The sequence below is a fragment of the Bicyclus anynana genome, chromosome 14, assembly GCF_947172395.1.
Source record: "Bicyclus anynana chromosome 14, ilBicAnyn1.1, whole genome shotgun sequence".
Classification (NCBI taxonomy): Eukaryota; Metazoa; Arthropoda; class Insecta; order Lepidoptera; family Nymphalidae; genus Bicyclus; species Bicyclus anynana.
This window is the reverse complement of record NC_069096.1, coordinates 1,447,056-1,469,828: the sequence shown is the minus strand read 5'-3', so window position 1 is coordinate 1,469,828 and position 22,773 is coordinate 1,447,056. Positions and strand designations below refer to the sequence as shown.

At 34.4% G+C, this 22,773-nt stretch overlaps 1 protein-coding gene across 1 annotated transcript in view; it reads left to right on the top strand.

Annotated features, from left to right (window-relative positions):
- Nucleotides 1–22,755, top strand: part of LOC112057903 (uncharacterized) — a 62,503-nt gene extending 39,748 nt beyond the window's left edge. Inside the window, exons 4-7 of the mRNA XM_052885342.1 lie at nucleotides 4,189–4,379; nucleotides 5,496–5,625; nucleotides 6,715–6,855; nucleotides 12,047–22,755. Of these exons, the coding sequence (XP_052741302.1) occupies nucleotides 4,189–4,379; nucleotides 5,496–5,625; nucleotides 6,715–6,855; nucleotides 12,047–12,204 (620 nt within the window). The 3' untranslated portion in view covers nucleotides 12,205–22,755. The remainder of the gene's footprint in view (nucleotides 1–4,188; nucleotides 4,380–5,495; nucleotides 5,626–6,714; nucleotides 6,856–12,046) is intronic.
- The last annotated feature ends 18 nt before the right edge of the window (nucleotides 22,756–22,773 follow it).

Sequence of the window (22,773 nt, the reverse complement as noted above, 5' to 3'; positions counted from 1 at the left end):
GGTTAGGTACTTGCGATTTGGAGTCCATTTAATCTAACCGATTTAGTTTAATGCTTTATTATACTCTACATGGAGAGTTTGTGGGTTCCTGACACCAATTACTTTCTATAGGACCTGCCTCGCGAGAGGTAACATACACAAACTGTAGTTGCAGTTTGTATCTATGTATGCTGACAATTATTAACTTATTGTATGTGATATTCATGGTGAGTCCGACAAATAATTAACGCAAATATAGGGAACCATGATGATGGTACGTTTTTCTTCCAAGCCATCTTCCTGACTTCGGTGCGTCCGATACCAAAAATACCTCATGCACAATTTTAAAATAAACGTTTTTCTTTCAGTTTTTCCGAGCAGGAAAAATGAGACCTCGAACTTCATTCTTCCCAACGCCCTTGCAAGATACTTTTTTTAGAAAATAGTTGGGCAGTATGTTGCATGAAGTTTTTTTCAAACTCAAATACTGCTCTGGTAGTTTTTTATGTTTTGTTGGCGAAATTGCTATTTGTATAATCGTACATTGTTATTAAATAATTACACAAGTACCCTAAACCGCAAATTAACACATTAACCTTCCACACAAAGAGATGGGTGCCATAAGTTTAGTTGATAATGTCTGTAATCCACTGGATGCCGGCGGCTCGAAACTGTGGTGTTTGAAAGTCCATACAAGCAGCTAGAAGCCTATGTTCATCGGCTCATGATGGATGATGATGATGATGATGATGATGATGATGATGATGATGATGATGATGATGATGATGATGGTGATAATGATGATGATGACACATGTAATCTTAAAAAGCCGAGGAACCGATATTACGATTTGATTGTTTTTGTTTGAAAGATAAAACTTCTTAGCTCTGATGTTAGAAACGTAGAATATTTATTTAGTTATTTAATCCATTAACATACGCATTATATCGATGATTTATTCAGACTGAGTTGAGCTATTGAACTATATAGTTTATGAAATTTCAAAGTATTATTTCTATTTTTAAACTCTAAACAAGTATAAGATCACTAAAGCTTACAAACATTAAATCAAAAACTTAGGAAAACCTACAAAGCGAAGTTTGAGGAGCGGACCACGACTACTATTAACATAAAATGTATTATTTACTCGTATATGCCCATCTGTTTGTTAGTGTCGCGTGCCAGTTGACGAAACTTCCTCGCTATCAGAGCATAAATCAGTAGCGGAAAGGCATATACCAGGACATGCGTGAACAAGTTGGTAAAATAAAGAAGTCGCGCTTTCATATATGAGGAAAGTTTGCCATTGGAAAGAGATGAATGTTAGGTTAGGTTAGCTTTATTGATCCATTCGTCATTTAGTTCACTAAGTACTTCATTTATTTCAGTAGGTACTTAATTTAGTTCAGTAGATACTTCATTTAGTTCAGTGGGTACTTCATTTAGTTCTGTAATTCAATACTAGTCAGTGAGATATAGTCTGAAGTTACGGTTTTATATACGATGCACTTCTTTTCTCTTGTATGTCGATATTTTTCATTGGTACTTTATATTTGGAAAACTACTATTCAACAAAATATTATATGTATTTGTATGATGGTTTCATATTATTATCATACAATTATTATTTATTATCAAAATTAAAAGAGATCGTGTTAGGTAATATAATATTTTGATAATATGTTTAAATACCTATAAAAACATTAAATGTACATACAAAATCGCTTTTCCTTATACTTTTACCATTTTCTAAATGCCATGTACTCGTATGTACCAGTGTCATTACTGCAGTTCTGATCTCTATTGTCTTGCACAGATACAATACGTATTGAAATAAATAAAGTAGAAGCACATTTAAATAGGCATCACATAAGTTTATTGAAATGTTCATTCCTTTTCCTCGATTTGTTAGTGAACTCATCAGCGTGTTGTATATAGCAACGCATTTATCTTTCTTGCGGGCGACATACGTGAAACTCACCCCGAGGGTAAATCGCCATGATTGGCAAAGGGTTGACGATAAGACGGCTCTATTCAGCCCGAGATGAATAGACTTTTTGCTCATTTCTTTATGTTTAGCTGGGTTTTGCTTTCTATTTACCTTCGTTTATGTATTCGGGCTGGCGGAATTAGGTAATCAACTCTCGGCTCTCAGTTCTTTGGTCGATTTTCGAAACAACTAGCTAAACTAGAGCTAGTCGACAGTGTAAATAGCAATTAAATAGACTAGCCTGTTGGTAGGGGTTTAACTGTTGCAGGCACATTGTACTTTATTGAAAATCCTTTCTCCGATAGGTACAGGTTCGTAGCGAGACAGGGGTAGGCAGTAAATACATATTTCCAAGTTTCTCTAATTTTTCAATTCAGTGAAGTGCCATTGCTGAGGAGTTCTGGCGATAAGAATATTTTTAAACCCGAGGGCTAGAATAACATCTCGATTGACCATGGCATATGTTGCCAGTAAATAGTGTCTCTAATTTGTCACTTCAGTGAAGTGCAGCGCATGCCATTGCCGAAGAGTTCGGGCGAACAGAAACTTTTCAAGCCCGAGGGCTAGAATAACGTCTCGATTAAATATGGAACATGTTCGTCGCGTCTCTAAGGGAGTCTCCCATGAGAATGTATACTCGTACGGCTAAACAATATGAGATGAAATATGTGGGCTGAATGTAATCAGTCCTAAGGCCCATGTGACCGTGAAAATCCACGTTTATTTACAGCCTTTATCTAACGAAATTAGACATTCCTCTTTTTTCACCACCGTATTGCAGGATATTAGGTGGAATTTCATCCCTGCATCATTGATATTCCTAGAAATTGTGCTAAACATTCTTCTTCGTTTTTATAAAGGCCTCCGTGGCGCAGTGGTATGCGCGGTGGATTTACAATTGGTCCAGGTCTGGCTGGTGGGAGGCTTCGGCCGTGGCTAGTTACCACCCTACCGGCAAAGACGTACCGCCAAGCGATTTAGCGTTCCGGTACGATGTCGTGTAGAAACCGAAAGGCGTGTGGATTTTCATCCTCCTTACAAGTTAGCCCGCTTCCATCTAAGACTACATCATCACTTACCATCAGGTGAGATTGTAGTCAAGGGCTAACTTGTAAACAATAAAAATAAAAAATAAAAAAATAATAAAGGGCAGAGTAAGAAATTATTTTGCAACGACTTGTGTTTCCTGATTCTCACAACTTTGGCATCTTCAAAACAAGAGGAATATTTCTGGCAAGTGTGTTTCACCTTGCGCCACATCTACAGTTACCATCAGATGTCTATTTCATGTAATTTGTGTTTCTTCATTATTTTAGATAAATCGGTTAACTTTGAAACTTGACTTTTCCATTCGAGCTTATACTAAAAAAAACAAAATTAACGCCCGTACAAACATTTGCACTCGCCACTTGTTTTAATAGAACAGCGCGCAATCCATAGCAATTAATACAAAATGGACATTAAACAGGTTGCAATCAGGGAGAGTGGTCGAACGGGGTGAGAGGGGACGCCCCACCTTTGTTACGTCACGTGTAAATATGGGTGTTTAGCAGACGGACTTATTGATTAGGCATTGCCTTTGCCCACCTAGTGTTCCGTAACACCGTGTGAACTTCGAGAGATCATCAGGTATGCGTCTGTCGTATAATCTGTAGAGGTCTACTGTAAATTATATTTATACGCCAGACTTCGCGGTTTCACCCGCATAGTTCCTGTAGTAATATGATGATGAAGGATGTCAAGCCGTTAACTCTATAAGAGGCTTATGGGATGGTGGGTTTCTAGCATTAGCAAGCAAGTGAACAGCCCCTGCATTCTGTTAAGTTATTTTTTTTTTATTCTTTACAAGTTAGCCCTTGACTACAATCTCACCTGATGGTAAATGATGATGCAATCTAAGATGGAAGCGGGCTGACTTGTTAGGAGGACGAAAATCCAACCCCCTTTTCGGTTTCTACACGACTTCGCATCGGAACGCTAGATCGCTTGGCGGTACGTCTTTGTCGGTAGGGTGTTAACTAGCCACGGCTGAAGCCTCCCACCAGCCACCAGTTACAATGCAGTGACATCGTTCGTTTCTATGGCAACTGCGTTGTTCTGGCATCCTATACTAAACATAAAGTGGAAATTCAAATAATTTTGTAGGCGAAAAGTTCGTCGACGAGTTTAAAACAGCGGAATCACACCCCAGAACTCTACAATCAGTCATTTGTCCACAGCGGAACCTCCTCCATTGATCAACGTGACGGTGCACGCGTCCACCATCCTCGCCATCATCCTGTGGAACGTGGCGGGCGACGGCGGCCACCCCATCGTGGACTTCACGGCGCAGTACCGCTCGGCGGCGCCCGTCAACGGCTCGCTGGAGCCCTGGCGGCCCATCAGCCCCAACCACATCAGCCCTAACTCGGTAACTATGCTTTGTCATATTATTCCCAATATCATCATCACTATCAGCCGATATATATCCACTGCTGGTCGTAGACATCTTATAAGGAATTCCACAGATTAATAGTCTTTAGTGAACGTCCATGGGATAATTATGACATCATTCCATCGTGGACTTCACGGCAACACCATATACACCTTCAAAGCAAGAGTCAATAGTCATCTTCCAGATGCGCTCCAACTTAGACCACATTAAAGCTTTCCATCAGGGTTAATTGTAGTCAAGCGCAAGCCTTTATTGCTTATAAAAAATTACTGCGCAGTACCGCTCGGCGGCACCCACATCATCCTTTTTTTTTTTGGACTTAGGCCGCTTGTAAAGACTTTCAAATGGCCTTGAGCTGCCAGGGGTTCTATGTGTCCTGCTTGATCTCTCGCTGCACCTTGGGTTATTACTATGTGCCCCGCCCATTAATAGTTCAGCTTGACATATTTCTTGAGTTAAGTCGGTAACTTTGCTTCTTCTCTCTCATTTCTAATTCGAACACATACTTCCGATGTCTCGCTCTATTTGTCACTGTGACTGTACCTAATCTTGAATTGAAACTTAGTGTTCGAAGACATCGTGGTTAGGCCCTAACGGATTTATTTCCACCACACAATCTCATACAGACTATAATAATACGAGAGATATAGTTCGTTTGTAGTTCATTTTAATTTTCTTTTATATTGTCTACGTTTTTTCGCTTTACTCTGGTGTTTGTTTTTTTCTAATTGTTATTTTATTATATTTTCGCGGATAAAGTGATGCATTCTCGGTCTGACTAACATCGAATTCATCATGCGAACATCTTTAGTCATTATTGTAGTGTTGTGTGTGTTCTCTACGTGACCTTTCGAAACATACCTTTATATTCATACATACCTACCTACTTTTTAGTTTCACTAATATTTTTATAAATCTAAGTGTACGGGGAAATATGATAGTAATTCAGTCAATGATTTATTTTGTGTTGATTATAATAAAATAATTCATTTCAAATTGAATTTTCGACGCATCCAGCTTGTCGTTTAGTTTTACTACATAGACACGAAACGAACGGGGCTAAATATGTAAAGTGTGACTAAAACATTCCAGAGACAAATCGACGTGTACCACCTGGAGCCCAACGCGTCGTACTGGTTCCGCGTGTGGGCCAACAACGTGCTAGGCCCCGGCCCGCCGGTCGAGGTGCTCGCCACCACGCTCTACAGCGACCAGGAAGCAGGTCTGTCACAGACTCAGACCAATTATTGTATAGGACCTGCCTCGCTTGACGTTACTTTTCTGTCAAAGTATATGATCACCAATCTAATGCGATTATAAAAACTGTCTCTATAGAATTGATGTTAAATAGTTTCAATCGTGTTCGTCGGTTAAAGAGCTCCGTAAAAATACCTTTTTGTGTAATTTAATTGTGTAAAAAACGGGCAAAAACTTCTAGTTTAGTTTAAGATAAATACCAAATCTAAGCTCGTTTTCCTCAGAAAATGACAGACAATTTTGTTCGTGACTATGAGTGCGATACAGGTCCTTCTATAATTGGTCTGAGGTCACAGAACGTTCCAGAGACAAGTTACAGTGTACCACCTGGAGCCCAACGCGTCGTAGATATTAGGTAGCAGTGTTAGCCCACGCCCCCCAAATGGACAGAACAAATGCTAAACTGATGTCGATAAAACAAAAATCCTTTTTGCTTCAGTCAAAGTATTCCATCTACTATCTACTCGTAACTTCATTTTAAGGTTCAATTGTCACAAAAACATATCGAACTTTTAATTTAATAAACACTTTAGATGAGCGGACCCCTAGTCTGTGAATGTGTCGTAGAGGCCGATCCCTCTATAGGCGAGTGGATTGCAAATCTGTAAGCGCATTACGCTTGGCGGGCTTCGGTCGTCGGCCGCGATTGATCTCTATTGTGTTGCGAATGGGAGATATTTTTCTATCTGCTTCTATTATACACCCAACCCAGCCAGTGGGTGCGAGAGAGTGGGTTGAGTGACACTTACATTACAATAATTTTTTTTTTTTTTTTATTTATTAAAGGAAAACAAACAGCTTTACATATTACTTAAAATTAAACATATATAGTTGTTGACATTATGTGAAAACTTCGCTGGCTTAATCATCATCATCATCATCATATCAGCCGATGGACGTCAGCTGCAGGACATAGGCCTTTTGTAGGGACTTCCAAACATCACGATACTGAGCCGCCTGCATCCAGTGAATCTCTGCGACTCGCTTGATCAAGATCACTCAAGACTCACATTAAGATACTCGTAGTAAAATGTTATCATTCGCACGTTCACAGAGCTCATCAAGCACTTCCTGGCGGGTGCGGAGACGTTCGACACGCGCACGTGGGTGGCCGCCGTGTGCGTGGTCATGGGCACGCTGGCCGTGCTCGCGGCGGGCACGTGCGCCGTGCTCTGCCGCGAGTGGCGCCGCGCAGGTGAGCGGCCCTAGCGCGCGCCCGCCCGCGCCACGCTGCCCCGGCTCTACTTCCTGTTCCATTGAGCGAGCAGCGTGGCACTGGCACTCCCATGATATGCGCGGGGGGGGGGGGGGCAGAGGTAGTGCGGATCATCGGGAGTGTTACGAATGAATTTGCCAAGCTATAGGCAATCTTTTCGTTCACTTTTTGGCTACACACATTGCGTTAATATTGGTGACTCATTGACATGCTTGTTTCTTCGTCCAAAGCGCGCGAAGTATTCGCGAATGGTTGGCTACGCATCGCCTACACGTGAATATTCGGATGTGTGAATGTTTGTGAGTCTACAATTTTTCGTCATAATTACCTTAAATACCTTAAGGTACCTAAGCGAGAGTTGAGGAATAGGATAATCGCAATTCGCAATCGAATTCTCGTTACTCGCATTCGAAAAAGCCTTGTGTAACTTTGCTTTCAGTGAAAGCTTTCAACTTGACACCCGAACAAATGTCTTCTTGATTGGACGCATTAAATGAAAAAAAATATTTCGTCTTTAAATTCGCCTGTCTAAATTCCCGTTTTTAAAGAAACTCAAATCAAAGAATCCCTAGAAATTTTTATGGCGTCTCAGTCTGAAAACTTTCACTCAAAGAACAGAGCGTTTCCCCAGTTATAAATAAGCGATCTAAAATATAGTCACGCCAACGCTCCCGGCATTATATATCGAAATAACAGCTTTATTTGGATATATAATAACCAATTTAAAAAATAAACAAATTATTATCAATGTTAAATGTGAATTACAACTTACAATAAGGTATTCAACTCTACTGTAGCCAAACCTTTTAGCTCGCGTACCAGGAGCGGTACCAGATATTGAAGAAATTGAACAATTTACAGTATAATTTAAAGACTGCATATGAACAACTCAGATAATAATTATAACATTTTCTGTTGTGGGAAATTTCTATTGGTAAAACCGTGATCATAAGTGAATAGCGTCGGAATTATGGGACGCCCTAAAATTGATCAAAATTTCGGATGTGACAAAAAAGTTGATATAATATTAGGATACGATCCCACTTCTGATGAAACATCAATTTATTAATATTTAAAATACTAGGAACCACAATAAATTATATTGTTGATCGATTAATCGATTGATTCAATTAAACCATTTATTATTAATAAACAAAAGATAAAGAGATGTTGTAAATTCAACAGTCGACGATTGAATGGATCAGTTATTTGTAATCGGCTGATACTACTGATCCATTCAATTTTATATAACACATTCAATCATTTTAATGTGTACATAAAAATGATTTTTTAAAAAACCATAAAGAAAATTAGGAAAAATCAGTATGCTATTTTCAATTGACAACATTGGGTAGATATTATTAACTTTGTCAAATTAAAAAATATCAAAATTATGATTATACGTGTATCTTGAATGCACATAAATAATAATAAATAATTTTGCTCATTAATAAATTTAGGAAAATTATGATATTATTAAATTAAACTTATATTCTCAATATAGATTTTTCTAATCGTTAAACTCTCTTGAGGAATCTTCCTCGTTTATATATTCTTGTTACAGTAGATGGAAGCAATAATAATAAATCAGCAATAACTTTATTGTTAACAATAATAATAAGTAGAGATTGCCTTAGAAAAGCCTTATTATATTATACTATTAACTATTATTATCGAATAAATCTATTAGTATTTCTATAGCCTTAAGGTAACAATCACAGCTTTTTTACGATATTCAAGCACAAAAATAAATAAGTAAATATATTTTATAATCTCGCGCTAATTTTTAATTATAATAATGATAATAATTTAGGAGAGCTTTTTTTCATAATAAAATTTTAATTACAATTAAATTTAAGCTAGATTCTATTATGACTTATATTACACTAATTAACTAAAAGGCAGTATTTTAAAATATGCGGGTAGTATAGAATTTTTAATAAAATGAATGAAAGTAAAAAAAAACTGCTTTAGGTTGTGCTAATACCTAAAGGTGCTATGCTATGACTTTTGTCTGTGTAACAAAACCCAAAAGATTAATTATTATGATTTATAATTAATATTATTAAAAATACATACTTTATAAGTAGACTGATAATGTCTCCCTACTGGATGTTAATTTATAATTTTATGACAAAATGAGCCACTCCAAAAGTTAGTACTAACATGAAACTAAGAAAACGAATGATTCTAAATGACAAAAGCATTAGTTTTCTTTGAAGGTTAGTCCATAAAAATTTGGTTTTTTATATAATCTGCTTCACTTCATTTCTCTCTAAACCTGAAGCTAACTTTTTATCTTTGGCATATTTTTTTTAATTATAGCGTTTAATAACATAACATACATTTAACTAATAAATAAACTATTTTTACGGACCAAAAACATAATAAAGACGTCAATTAAGGTTTGATAATCTAAGAACCTTTGAAGTTACCATTTATGATATATTCCATTAGTCTTATTTCTTTATTAATTTAAGCTTAAAGTGGTGATATTTTGTTAATTATTTCACTATCAGATATTTATTTAAATTCATATTTTGTATGGATAAATTTTTTTTTTATTTTTTTTCCAAGAATTTTAAAAATTGACAATTCCATAAAAAATACATTGGACAATATATTCTTAACCGTTTTTGAGATCAGAAATGGGTTAAATGATTAAAATAATAAAAAACATATTTTTGTAGACATTCCAACTATAGTATCCCCTGATATTGAAGAAAATTTACCCTTAGTTTAGTGAAATAAGATTTTAAAATCGCTTAGTTTATTAATTGAATAGATCTATAGTACATAATAGTAGATTTATAATATTTGCATTCAATGCAATAGCTTAGATTTAAAAAGCTTTATTATTATTTAGTTTAGTATACGATAAAATCTTGCCAAAATTATATACATTGTTTTCTTTGTTTATATTCAAAATTCAAGTAAACTTGAGCTTATTTTTTTTAACTAAACGTTAAATTGACAAACATTCCAAGGTATATTACATTATACATGTTAATTTAAATTCACTTTTTTTATTTGAACAGATTAATTGATTAAAGGCAATTTTCAATCATAATACACCAAAAATAATATATAAGTATATTCTTATGATCTTAGGACCACTTGATATTTCAGGACCATTTAGAAGCACTACACTAAACTTTTTCTACTTAATCCATTTATAATATTTAGTGGATATAAAATTTACAACAACCAAAGATATAAACTAAATTACCCTATCAAAAATGTAAAACGGTATAACTGACATAATATTATTATTAATCATACTCGTAACTAAGAAAGATACAATATGAGTAAGAAAAAGTTCTCATTTATATTAGGTCAGTTTGATTTACTATGAGATAGTTTAACTATTTACATTCGGAACAGCGATAGTTGCGACCCGTTTCACACCGTTTACATTACGCAGGAAAGTCCGTTCGCTCAGAGATTGCTTTTTTGACAGGTCGTGATCTAATGGGCGATGTAACTTCGAACTGGCGCACAGGGTTGTTGAACTGCGCTGTTTCAAGGTTATGCCAACTGTTTGTATTTGTAGTGATGAGACAAAATAACAAGGCGATTGTAATATGTTTGTCCTATTCGATTACGACCTGTCAGAAACGCAATCTCTGAGCGGTCGGACTTTACTAATGAGTCCACACTAGCGTGCGCGCTATAAAACTACTGCTGCGTTCAATTTAATCGCGTTACAAAGACTTTTTCAATGAGACAGAATAACGTAATAAGTAAGTATTTATGAGAAATATCGTTTCCCACAAAAACTCGTATAGTATTAACAGATATTATTACTTAGTGTTAAACATTGAGACCTCATCATATAGATAAACCGCAAAACTGAAAAAACAGTCCTCGCCTGCATGTTACAGGGAGTGGGGGTATGACGTCAGAGGCGAGTGACAGAGATGAAGCAAGACTCGCGTCAGTTAATTGCTTTCTGTTTGGCTAGTGGGAGGCTTCGGCTGTGGCTAGTTACCACCCTACCGTCAAAGACGTACCCCCAAATGATTTAGCGGTCCGGTATGATGTCGTGTAGAAACCGAAAGGGGTGTGGATTTTCATCGTCCTCCTTAAGTTAGCACGCTTTCATCTTAGATTGCATCATCACTTATCATCAGGTGAGATTGTAGTCAAGGGCTAACATGTAAAGAATAAAAAAAAATGGATTAATGAAGAATACGCCTGCCGCCCGCTCCTCTCTCGCTCCCCTCTGTCGTCATTCCCCTCCCTGTATCGTGCAGGAGAGCATCCGGTTATGTGATTTGACTATGTCTTCAATTATATTAGTTTTAAATCGAAGTCAAATAAAAAGGCTTTGCGTTTTTATAATACAATATTTTGAGAATGCTTGGCGTAGTTAAAATATTACTATTATTAATTTCATACATTTTAATTTACCAACGTAATTATAGTTTTTTTTTAATACATGAACAACAAAAATATGATTTGTTGTTGTATGAAATAAATAATATGATATTGTGTATGCCATTTGAACTAACCGCCACATACATGATACTGTAACAGTGGCTTGTAGAAATATTTTTAACTGAATTATATAATTTACAATTTTGAACAATTTAGATTTTAAAAATTCCCCCATTGAAACGAGAAATGAAACTCACTCTTGCAAAACTGCATGTTATTTTTATATAAATCTGATTCAAGGAGTTGCCACTTCTTGTACAAGCGTTACGCCTAGTTCTAAAGGGACAAGGATATATTAGTCATAATAAAAAATATGGCTAATTTTCTTTAAAAAAAATGAACATTAAAAACAATTCGTGCACGGAAATCTAGAGTGAATTTCATGACTTTTTTTTATCTTTTCGCATGTGCATATCTTTCGAAACGATAAAAAGATAATAATATGCTACATTTATTCATTTTTATTCATTCGAATTTTTTCTTCTTTCCCTTCTATCGCACTCGCTTGGAACGCACGCTTGGACTGCGGGGCCGCACACTAACAAAAACACATTAACACACGGCGACGGTATGTATTTATCCCTACTAATTAATACCCCATTTGGTCGACATTATCCCCTTTTGATCAACATTTTCCCCATTTTGATCAACATTTTCCCCATTTTCTTAACAACTTCCCTATTTGGTCAACATTTTCCCATTCGTCCTGAGCTACACCATCGCTATACAGATTACACAGAAGAGCAAGATGTAATTGAGTTAGTGCCTAATATAATTTTAAACCCCGGGTTCGTGGAGCCGGACCAAGCTCGCTCCCGGGAGACGTACGCGGCCTCGATCATCAAGTCGACGGAGTGTCCGGGCCCGGGGAAGCCTAGGCGTGTTTGATTCTCGTCTATACTCAACCTTAGAATATTCTATCTCACTGATTCAGGACTTTTATCATGAGATTAAGAAACGGTAGGCATTCTACTGAAAAAATATATTTTATTGTACTCTAAATTCGTAAACAAAACGCTAAGCAATTCGCATGATATAAAATTACAATACTTACGAGTAAGTATGTATTTTATTCTGTATCACTCATAAAAAAATTGTCTGGATTTTAAATCCGTATAGATTAGTGCAATCACTAATTTATTTTGTAAATTTAATATAAATATTTCACTAACTCTGACAACGAGCAATTAACAGCAATTTTGACATGAAACAATAAATTACTTTTCCTCCAAATTTGCTTGACTGCATTTTGGTTTGCGGATTTGGCGATAAGAACTTGTTAACTCGGTAAATGCTAATTTACAGTAATCACATAAGAAATCTTGAGAAAAACTCGTAAACTATGCACTCCATATTTTACATACTATGTTACATCCATTAATGGTAATTAAAAAAAGTGTTTCAAATATAAAAGACGATTACGGTAAAATTACATTTATCTTATCAACACAGACATTTCCGGAAAAACACCTATATAAAAATGCTCAATCTGATCTAGATACGTATCACCGACTAAATTTTAGACGCTTGAAATTCTACTATTTTACCGGGATATTTCCCAAAATCAAATTGCTAAATTCCAGTGTAAAATCCTCGTATCACCTAAATTCCATCCATATATCACAAAATATTTATGAATCACCATAAAAAGTAATTTGTCTATTTATCGCATGTCCGTTGAATAAAACATTATTTGGCCCAAGGGTAAGGTGGACATATCATAATGCATCAGAAGATTATTTTGTAATACTGAATTGAGGCGATAGAATATTCTATAGTTTGTAGCGATTAGCTATTCGCGAGCCGATTGGCCCACTTATGATAGCAAATTGTTTTTCCAAAATTTAGTGCATCTTGACACCTCAAAATGTTAAATGTTGAAAAAAGTAATTTGCTACGATTAATATAGATAGCTCTAAACACTGAGAGAGAACACTTTAGCATATAAGCGTTCCAGGTTAAAAGTCATGGTGTTGCCATTGTTGAGAAAAAGTACCAAATTACCGTTTTTGTAATTTTTGGTAGATTATTAGTTACACGGATAGTTTGCAAGTGCTGAGTACGGCTCGCTTTTACTTTTTGATAAAATCTTTACTCCGCGACGGCGTAAATAAGGCTGAAACAGGCTTTATATTTTTCAAAAATGGCATCACCACAACGATGTGTAATTTTGAATAATATTGCTTACCGTTCAAAGTAAATTGTTAATGTTGCTAGCTGTAATAAAACGTAATTTTAATTATTTATTTTTGCAACATTGTGTATAATATTATGTATAATATTTTTGTAAAAGGATCTCCGGTAAACTTAAGGATGTTATTAAGATGGCAAACACTCAGGTTTTGTTTTTCAATTGTGATTTTATACTGTGATTATTTTTCTTCCAAATATACGTATGAATACGTTCATGCTTACAACTCCATATGCTTAACTGTGTCAATGAAAAATCATGAAAATTCATGATTTTTCGCCATTTCACTTAATGTAGTTGTTAAATTAGTACGAAAAACTGTCGTCAAAGTTACGCATATGGCGTTGTATTTTTTTGTATAGCAATAGGTAGTATGCTTTAGAATTATTTTTTAATATAGATCTTATGGAGACTGTTTCCCGAATATCGTGTAATTGATAGAATTATATTAGTAGATAGAGTTTTATTAGAGTAAGCTGTACACACACTGGGTGTAATAGCCGCGCGACGACCGCCCAGTGTAGATTTAGCCTAAGCACGGCTTTTATTGAAATAAGGCCAAGCGTACCCGAGCATTTTGAACGCAGCGCAGTTCATTTTCATACAGCTGGGATTGGGCGCGTGACTGATTGCGTCATGCTTTTACAACTCCTTGAACAAGATTTCACAGTTTCAAATTTTGTATCATGCTTCAAAATACCCTTGCCTGAATGGTCACATCATTTAGGGTTCCCTCACTCTGCCGTTTATCTAACGTAGGTGTTTGTCGATTGTATGCGCAATATATACCAATACCATAACACTAATAACATATATGTTTTTAATATTGGCAAAGATGTACACCAGACAAGTTAATTGGTATACTTGGATATTAATTAAATAAACTTGTTGTAATTAAAGTTGATGGGTTGTTATCTTGGACTGCATTGTCCCTTGATATCATATGAGATTGCAGGCAAGCGTTTATTTATAGATAATAATTAAAACAATGTGAAAACGTCATGTTGTGCTCTTTTTATACGCTGTAGCTTGCATGCCCAATATTTTCTTGATACATGCAGCACAAGATCAAGCAGTGTTCTGATGGTTATAGTACTTTTGGACATGCTTAATGTGGTTGAGGCATTATGTTATTATAATTTTATTTATTTATTTATTTATTTATATACATGACATGTGCCCAGAGAAACATTACAGTTTCCCAATTCGTTTCTCGAGCAATCAGGAATAATAATTACGACAGTAAATCTTAAATTACAAAATGAATATTAAGCAAACAAAATAAATTCAAAATAATAAATTCAAAATCAAACAAATTAAAAATTAAAAATAATAAATTCAAATTCAATCAAATATAAATATAAATATAAATAAATAATATAATTGTGAGTAGTTAAACGTCTTTATATAGTCATCTACACTGTAGAAGTGTTTGTATGTAGGTGTCTTAGGACGACATCACACTGCTATACATACTCCTGACGAAGAAACGCTCGTGTGTAGGAGCCCTTAGGAAGTGTCACTCAACATGACAAAATATGTACTGCGCTGCGTTTCAACTAAATAAATGCCTGACTGCATACGCCAGCCTAAAGCTACTGCATGTTTACAGATGACAATATTGGTAGGTAGTGAATAGAAATATGTCGCAACTATAGAGATTATATAACACTCGAAGGCAATGACGCTTAAATTGTGAACGTACTTAAGTGTATAAAACAGTCTGTATTGATTTGTCATTTAATAAAAAAAATCATTTAACATTCTCTTAAAATATGCATTTACCTACACTTACAACAAAAACCCGATTTTGAACAGTGTTTTTCAAATATATGAGTTTAAAGAAGCGTTATATTACAAGTATAAAAATGGACTATCTGTTAATACACTTATGTTAATGGCAAATCAATACAGTAGAGAAGTTATGGAATTGTATTAAATATTTTTAAAACAGATGGATTATAATGTTGTTATGGATTTGAAGAGCGGTTTATTTTTGTACATGCCGTGTATGCATATCAGGTAAACGCCTTAGAGAGAAATTATATAATATCTATGTGAATGTCCTCAACTTTCTTTATATTTTGAAACTTTTGCATCATTAGAAACATAGTCCAGAGTCCTCTTGGATAACCTACAAAAAAGTCCTGTGTTTGATTGCTAATTTTGGTCTATTTACATAGGTACCTACAAATTGAATGAAATTGTTATAATCTATGGCAATAAAATATTAAATCTCAAAAATCCAAATCTCACACTTTTCGGTATATTTGTGACTATTTCAATTTCTATTTTGAAACTTATATCACTTCTCTTTTGCTTTTGATGCAAAAGTTTCTCTTATACTTCACCTTTTCCTTTCTATATCTATCGCTCATTGCCTTGATGTGTGTGTTCACTACCTTTATATCCCATCTTCAATTTTCATGGTTGATGAATGCATTTAATTCCTTATCCTGATTTAGGAACTAATGAACAATTTTTCATTGTTTATACTATGGCTATACTATAAAGTATATATGAATTATGGCAAATGGAGCAGGAAAATCTCTCTGTCTTGTTCTTGTTGTTTCTTTTTTTTCGTCAATCACCTACAAAGATTATACAGCTTGCTAAACAAATTAAATGCCTTAAAATAAAAGGAGTTCAATCATGCATCAACCATAAACAAAACTCTCAATTCCTATATCGTGTTGTGCTTGCTCTCGAAGGATCGAATCGAGTTATCGAATAGTCTAGTGTATCTATGCAATTATCTGTAATCTGTCCGTCTTGCGAATGTAATATATCGCGCTATCGTGTCAATTACGTCATACGTGTTGTCCTGTATGTGTGTGTGTGCACTGCTGGAAGCTGATCGTATAACTCGCAAAAACAAACCTAATATTTCCTATAATTGCAACGCGATGCAAGATAACGAAGTCTCCTCTATGTGTCTATAATTGTGTTTAATTTGGCATCTTCACACTTACAAAGTACTCAGTATTTTTAGTCTTATTTGGTTGATAAATAAATTTAAATTGAACGCAACTGTTATTTTATTGATATCGCTTCCTGTTTACTACAACAATGCACGTCGTCGACGACGACACTTTGTCGCCTATGGCGTGTTATCGCTTAATAATTGTATGTTCGTATGTTCAGTACAGATACAAACCTCCCACTCCCTTAGGATATGCTGAAATCACCAGATTTTTAAGCAACTAAGTTAGTTGCTTGAACTGTCCCACCTTATTTTAATCTGTACTGTTACCGTATGTACCGTAAGTATGGGTTGCGTATTGGATAGATTGATATGCGGTCAGCTTCACGCTTCTTCCTGATATATTTCTTGTATTATTTAATCTGTGCTTTTGGTCGCCTGTTCACAACACTCTCACACTGTTAATAAACTACGTAACTGAGTCCTCGCCCGCGTGGTACAGGGTATATGACAGCGAAGGGAAGCGAGTTTAAGCCTCAATGACTTCGATGGAACCATTCGATAGCTGCCCACTAACACAATCTATTCCGACTAATTGGAAGGAGACATGAATATTGATGATATTTAAAAGATATGGCAAATATTCTTTGAGTGAAACACAATAGTTCATCAATTACAAACCCATTTAATCGCACGCATAACTGTCGCTCTCTAGCCCCTTACCGTGCTGCCGAGGACTCAACAATGTTTGTTGTTAGCTAATGTTATACTTATGTATATGTGACGTAAAATCGAGGTTTTGAAGAAGTAAAATCTTCTTTTTGAAAAAGTCTGCTTTCATTTAGAAATTTGGCTCCATTGATGGTATTGTTAAAGGTTAAGTGATAGTAGGGTTGTATTAGGTTAGTCCAAGTAAGGTAGCGGTAGGGAAGGCACATAGATTAGACGAGCGAGAGTCAAGACTGGGCTGGAACGGTTAATGATGATGGTTTATGTCGTTAAAAGGCTGTACGAGTATGTGCCAGGGATGTGTCTGTCAAACCCGAACTTCATTTCTTTTTTTGAATTTGACTATTTACAATTTTGGTTATATAGTCATCTTTTACTTCGAGCATGCCCTATTATAAATTCTTGTGCCTCCATTAATCTTGATCCATTAATATTGATATATAGTGGGAATATTCCCCGATAGTGAGAACTTCGTTTCACAGCTCTACTTCGCTCTAATCTCTACATAACACATCCCTGTCGGTCAGCAATACTGCAATTTGAATGTACAGACAAATATTATGTAGGTAATATTATGTATATATTTATAGGGATTAACAACCTACCGCTTATGGTTTGTGATATGTGCATGCAACGCTTTTAAATATTGTTTTTTTTAAGTAACATTAAACTTTTGAATCGTGGCAATCTTATTTTTTAAAAGACTAATAGCATGGCAACATTTAGATCTGCTACTTTAATTCGTAATTTATTTATTTATATTTTATTATTGTTATTTTGGAATGTTGAGTTTTTTTTACAATAATCATTATTATTATCACTGAAAAATAATGATTATATATGTGACACGGTTCTGAATAATCGCATAATATAATTATGGCAAGTTCATAAATGAAAAGACGCAACCAATATTATAACAAAAGCACTACCTACTTTGCTAGATATGTGCCGGCCACGCATACAACTACGAGTTTATTACGTTGAGCTGTCTCATTCACGGCCAGTTTCTTCATCGCAAGTAACGTCACAAATCAAAAGTGACGATCTTATTCACTGAACAATAAAGTCTTCTTTACTACTCACTACTTTTAGTGTTACTTTAGCTTTACATGAAGAAACTGGCTGTTAATACTGAGTTTTCAGTTTAGAACTTACGGTATGAGTTGCTAGAGATTTAATTTATCTCTACTGAATTAAATTAATGACGGGAAGATAATATTCATAATAATTATTATCATTCTACAAAATCCACCTCAGTTTAACATGGATTTGTAGAATAATAACAATTTTATATGGATTTAATTTCAATGTTAGCTATGTATGTTTGATAACTTATAAATTTTCACTAAACTGCACGCCGATTTATAAATGTTTTTATTGTAATTTTTTTTTAATATTTGTTTATTGGTGTTGTTATTTTATTGTCGTTGTTGTATCCCATTGTTGTTCTATGTTTTTATCACAGTAAATTGTATATGCGTCACAATAATATGAATACTTTACGGCACAATTATTAACCTGTCTACGTTTTTCAGCCATGTGTCTATAGAAGTTGTCTTCAATGTAAAGAGCAGCTAATTTGTCACCAAAAGCATGTTAAATAATAATAATGTATAAAGACGGAATTGTATTTTTGCTCTGATAACAAAATTTTAGAATAAATATTCTTACAATCTGACCGGACTAGGGATGATCGATATCTATGATATCCATGTTTGATATCTTACGGAACAATAATCGATTTAGTATTTACTTTGTACTTAAACAATTTTAATTCGTGTTGAGAATTACTACTTCTACTAAAAGAATATTAGACAAGTAACCGCCTTTGTTCGCATCAGATTCGACGCGCTATTGACATATCTAATAATATAAAATATTTGTTCTGACCAAAACTAAAACTAACGCAAAGAGTGTATTATACTAACATTTTGAAAAAAATCATCGGTACTAAAAACAGAAAATCCTCACCGGGCTAGAGAGATAAGTTTGCGGCACTATAACTACTACAATCGAAACCAAATAAACTTTCACGAATTGATTAAATATACTGTTAAAATTATGCATAATTTACATTATTTTTGATGTTTTCCGATGCAATGATGAGTATTTTATATATTATATATTATAGATAGATTGGTAGTTTTTAATGCATACAGTTTGAAGTACTGGCAACATTTACAATACATTCGAGACGATGATGTTTTTCGTTTTGTTTATGTACATGAGCATGGATTTATTAATGTCATCGCACATTCCTAGTCTGGACTTATAAAAGATTCACAACAACAACAATCTGCCATTTTGTATAGAATATAGTAATTTGACAACAACATTTTAGATTGACAAATTATTCGTAACGCTGGTGTCACGTTTGCAATATATGCGGGCTTGAGCAGCCTTACGACCAGCTTCGTGTTTGTAATGATTCCACGCTGAATATAATTTACTTTATATTAAAGTAATTTTTTAGATTAAGGTCGCCTTTTACGAGCACGTCCATGTTATAGGGCAGCGAAATGATTATGAAGTTATTTTGCCATTGTATCTCTAATAGTTAAGCGTATGTTACCAAAATATTTTATTGATTGGCAATATTTTTCTATCGTATAGGTTATTTTAAGATTAGTGTTAAAGAATTTGAACTATCGAGTGGTTATCGTAATTAGGATATGTTTAGGTTCGGTTTCACCCATTTTTGCTTGGTGTAAGCCTGATTTCAGCTATATAGGTACTTAAATATTTCCTGATTACTATAAACACTATTCAGAAGAAAAAGGCAGAATTTTTATTGCTTATCGGGATATTTTTAAAAACGATACCAAAGCTTTAATAAAATAAAAGTTATTCCTACCAAAGGAATAGCTCTGTTGATTAAAGAAGACCGATAATTATGTATGAAAAATGCCCAGCCCAGGCCCAATACAGGTCCAGCAATGTATGAAATATGGTCAGTCTCTTTTTATTATTGTTTTAGGTTTCGACCTGTTCTGCCTTTCGTCTTCCGATCTTCCTATTATTAAGCTAAGCCTAATATGATACCGTAACCGACGTCAGTATGCAGTTGTATTGTAGTTTTAAAACAAAAGGCTTTACGTGTTAAATAAGAAACAAACATAGATAAAACTTTCACAGTTCCATTTGAAATCAATAACGTTTCATTGTTCACATTTTAAAATGTTTTTTTAATGTACTTTATTGTAATTTGATTCGTTGATCGTATTGGTGCTAATTTCGTTGGATATAAATCTCAAAATTTTATTATTATTCCCCTCACTTTTCTGCAGAAAACATTGCAAATTAGTTGAAATGTCTCCTGAACATTTTTTTATTTTATTTTTTTTAACCCAAAATAAACAATTTTTATTTAAAAAAATATATTATTTAAACAAAAAACCCGACTGCTTAAGCGTAATGAACGTAAGAAAGATTGAGTTATGTTTATGATTTATTTACAACTGAGTTAGCGCCATTGATTGTACAATACGTCATTCAAATTTATAATTTTTTTATTAAATAATTTGTCCCAAAGATTGATCGAAATAATTTTGCGTAGAAACTATTTTGATTTATTGAATTGGCAAACGTACATAGAATCCGCTGCGGAATGAACCAGGGTGCAATGAAGCTCATAGAAAACTGAATATCTATTGTTTTCTCAGTACGCATCTTGCTATAACGGTTGGTGTTGAAAGTAAACTTCTGGACACATCTATTGGGCACCTTGCATTTATAGGTTCGTTTGGTCCTAGCTAAAATTTTATATTAGGTCGAACAAAAAGTTTTTATGTAGTTTTGAACCTGGCACATTTATTATTTCATTCAATAGTCTTAACATTAAGGTGAGTTTCTATCAATAATCTATGGATACTTCGCCTGAAGTGGCAAGTAAGGCTCTTGCCCATACGGCATCGTCAGGGAATATCTTCGAGATGTGAACATCACAGTTATAGACTGGCCAGCCAGAGGCCCAGACATGAACCCCATTGAACACATGAGGGATGAACTAAAAAGACGTGTTAGGGCTCGTCAGCCAGTTGCCCAGACGTTGCAGGAGTTGAAAACTGCCATAGAAGAGGAATGGGAGATGATCCCTCAAAATTTCATAGAGCGGTTGATAAACTCTATGCCTAATCGTATGAGAGCTGTGGTAGATGCCCATGGAAGCAACACGCGTTATTAAATTAAACCTTTATTTGATAAAACCTGTTTTTATTCAAAAATCAATTGCCTTTATCAAGGCGCATACCCGACTTGTTAGGCGTAGCTCCATGTCGTGTGGTATTCTGAATTCAAAATTTAAAACAATACGATCGAAAAGATGGTAAAATGTATCAGGTCAGGTTAAAACTGCATCAATAGTTTTTGTTCAATCTAGCAATCATATTTCGGTAGGGGCCATCGAAACCTAAACTCTAGGTGGGCCAATAGATGTGTCCAGAAGTTTATGTTACCACTATTTTAGTTTTCATAAAAATAACTAAAATTACTCAACATGTATGACCATTTATTGATTTGAACCTAATGGATATGTCCTGAAATGGGCCTTAATTATTTACAAGCTGGTTAATATTATTTTATACGTATAGAATACAACAGTTTTTGTATAAAGAATAATTTACATAATTTTTAGAACCACCATAAGATAAAAAAAAATTGGTTTCGCTCTCTTGTCTACTAAACCCATAGACAATTTAGTAAATGTGTTCAAAACAGCCAATAAAAATAATTGGAATTTAATTCGTATCCGGTGTAAGTTGTCAATGTTATGTAATATTGTCAAAACTCAAAAAAACACAAGTTCAAAATAAACATTAAACCGTAGACAGACAATCATGAAACCAATAAATCTTTAAATTGCTTAAAAGATATAAAGGTCTGCCAGGCCTAAATGAAGGTCTGCCAAGGTGTGACTTACGAGCATGTTTCCATGATAAAAATTCTTACTTTATTTGCCAGCTGACGAAAAAAATATTGGTGGTCCCATAAAAAAGTAATTTTCATTTTAAAGACTATATTTTATGTACTTTAATCTCTAAGATAAAAATACTTTGGTGCTGCTTGCTTGAAACTTTGATTATAAGCCCAGCCTCCATACAAATCAGGGACATGTCCTTTACAAATATGTATTTTTATTTATTTCTGCCCTTTAAAATATATTATTTTGGAAAATCCTACTATTTTAGTAGGATAAGTTTTTATATGGTAACATTAAATAAATGACAGTTGGTCGAATATTTTGAAAATTATCTGACTTATGACATCTATTTAATATGATTTTTTTAAATTCTGATACCTAATATGAGTATTAAATCAAATTGAAAAAATATATACGTATACGTATATTCAACTGTACAAGAAGGTATTTGATGTTACTGTAGCGTCAGCTGATCTTTGACGCTGCTTTAATCATATTATCGCAACCAATCAAAAACATTGTGGTTATCGCATTGACGAATTTTTTTTTAAGTATTAAGTTACACTTATTCATTCACAACAAACAAATCAAAAATCTGTAATGGGAGACGTTAAAAGACATATTGTTGAGATGTTGGAAACTTTGAAATCATTCCCATTAAAATACATTTTACACAAATACATTGTTTTATTTATT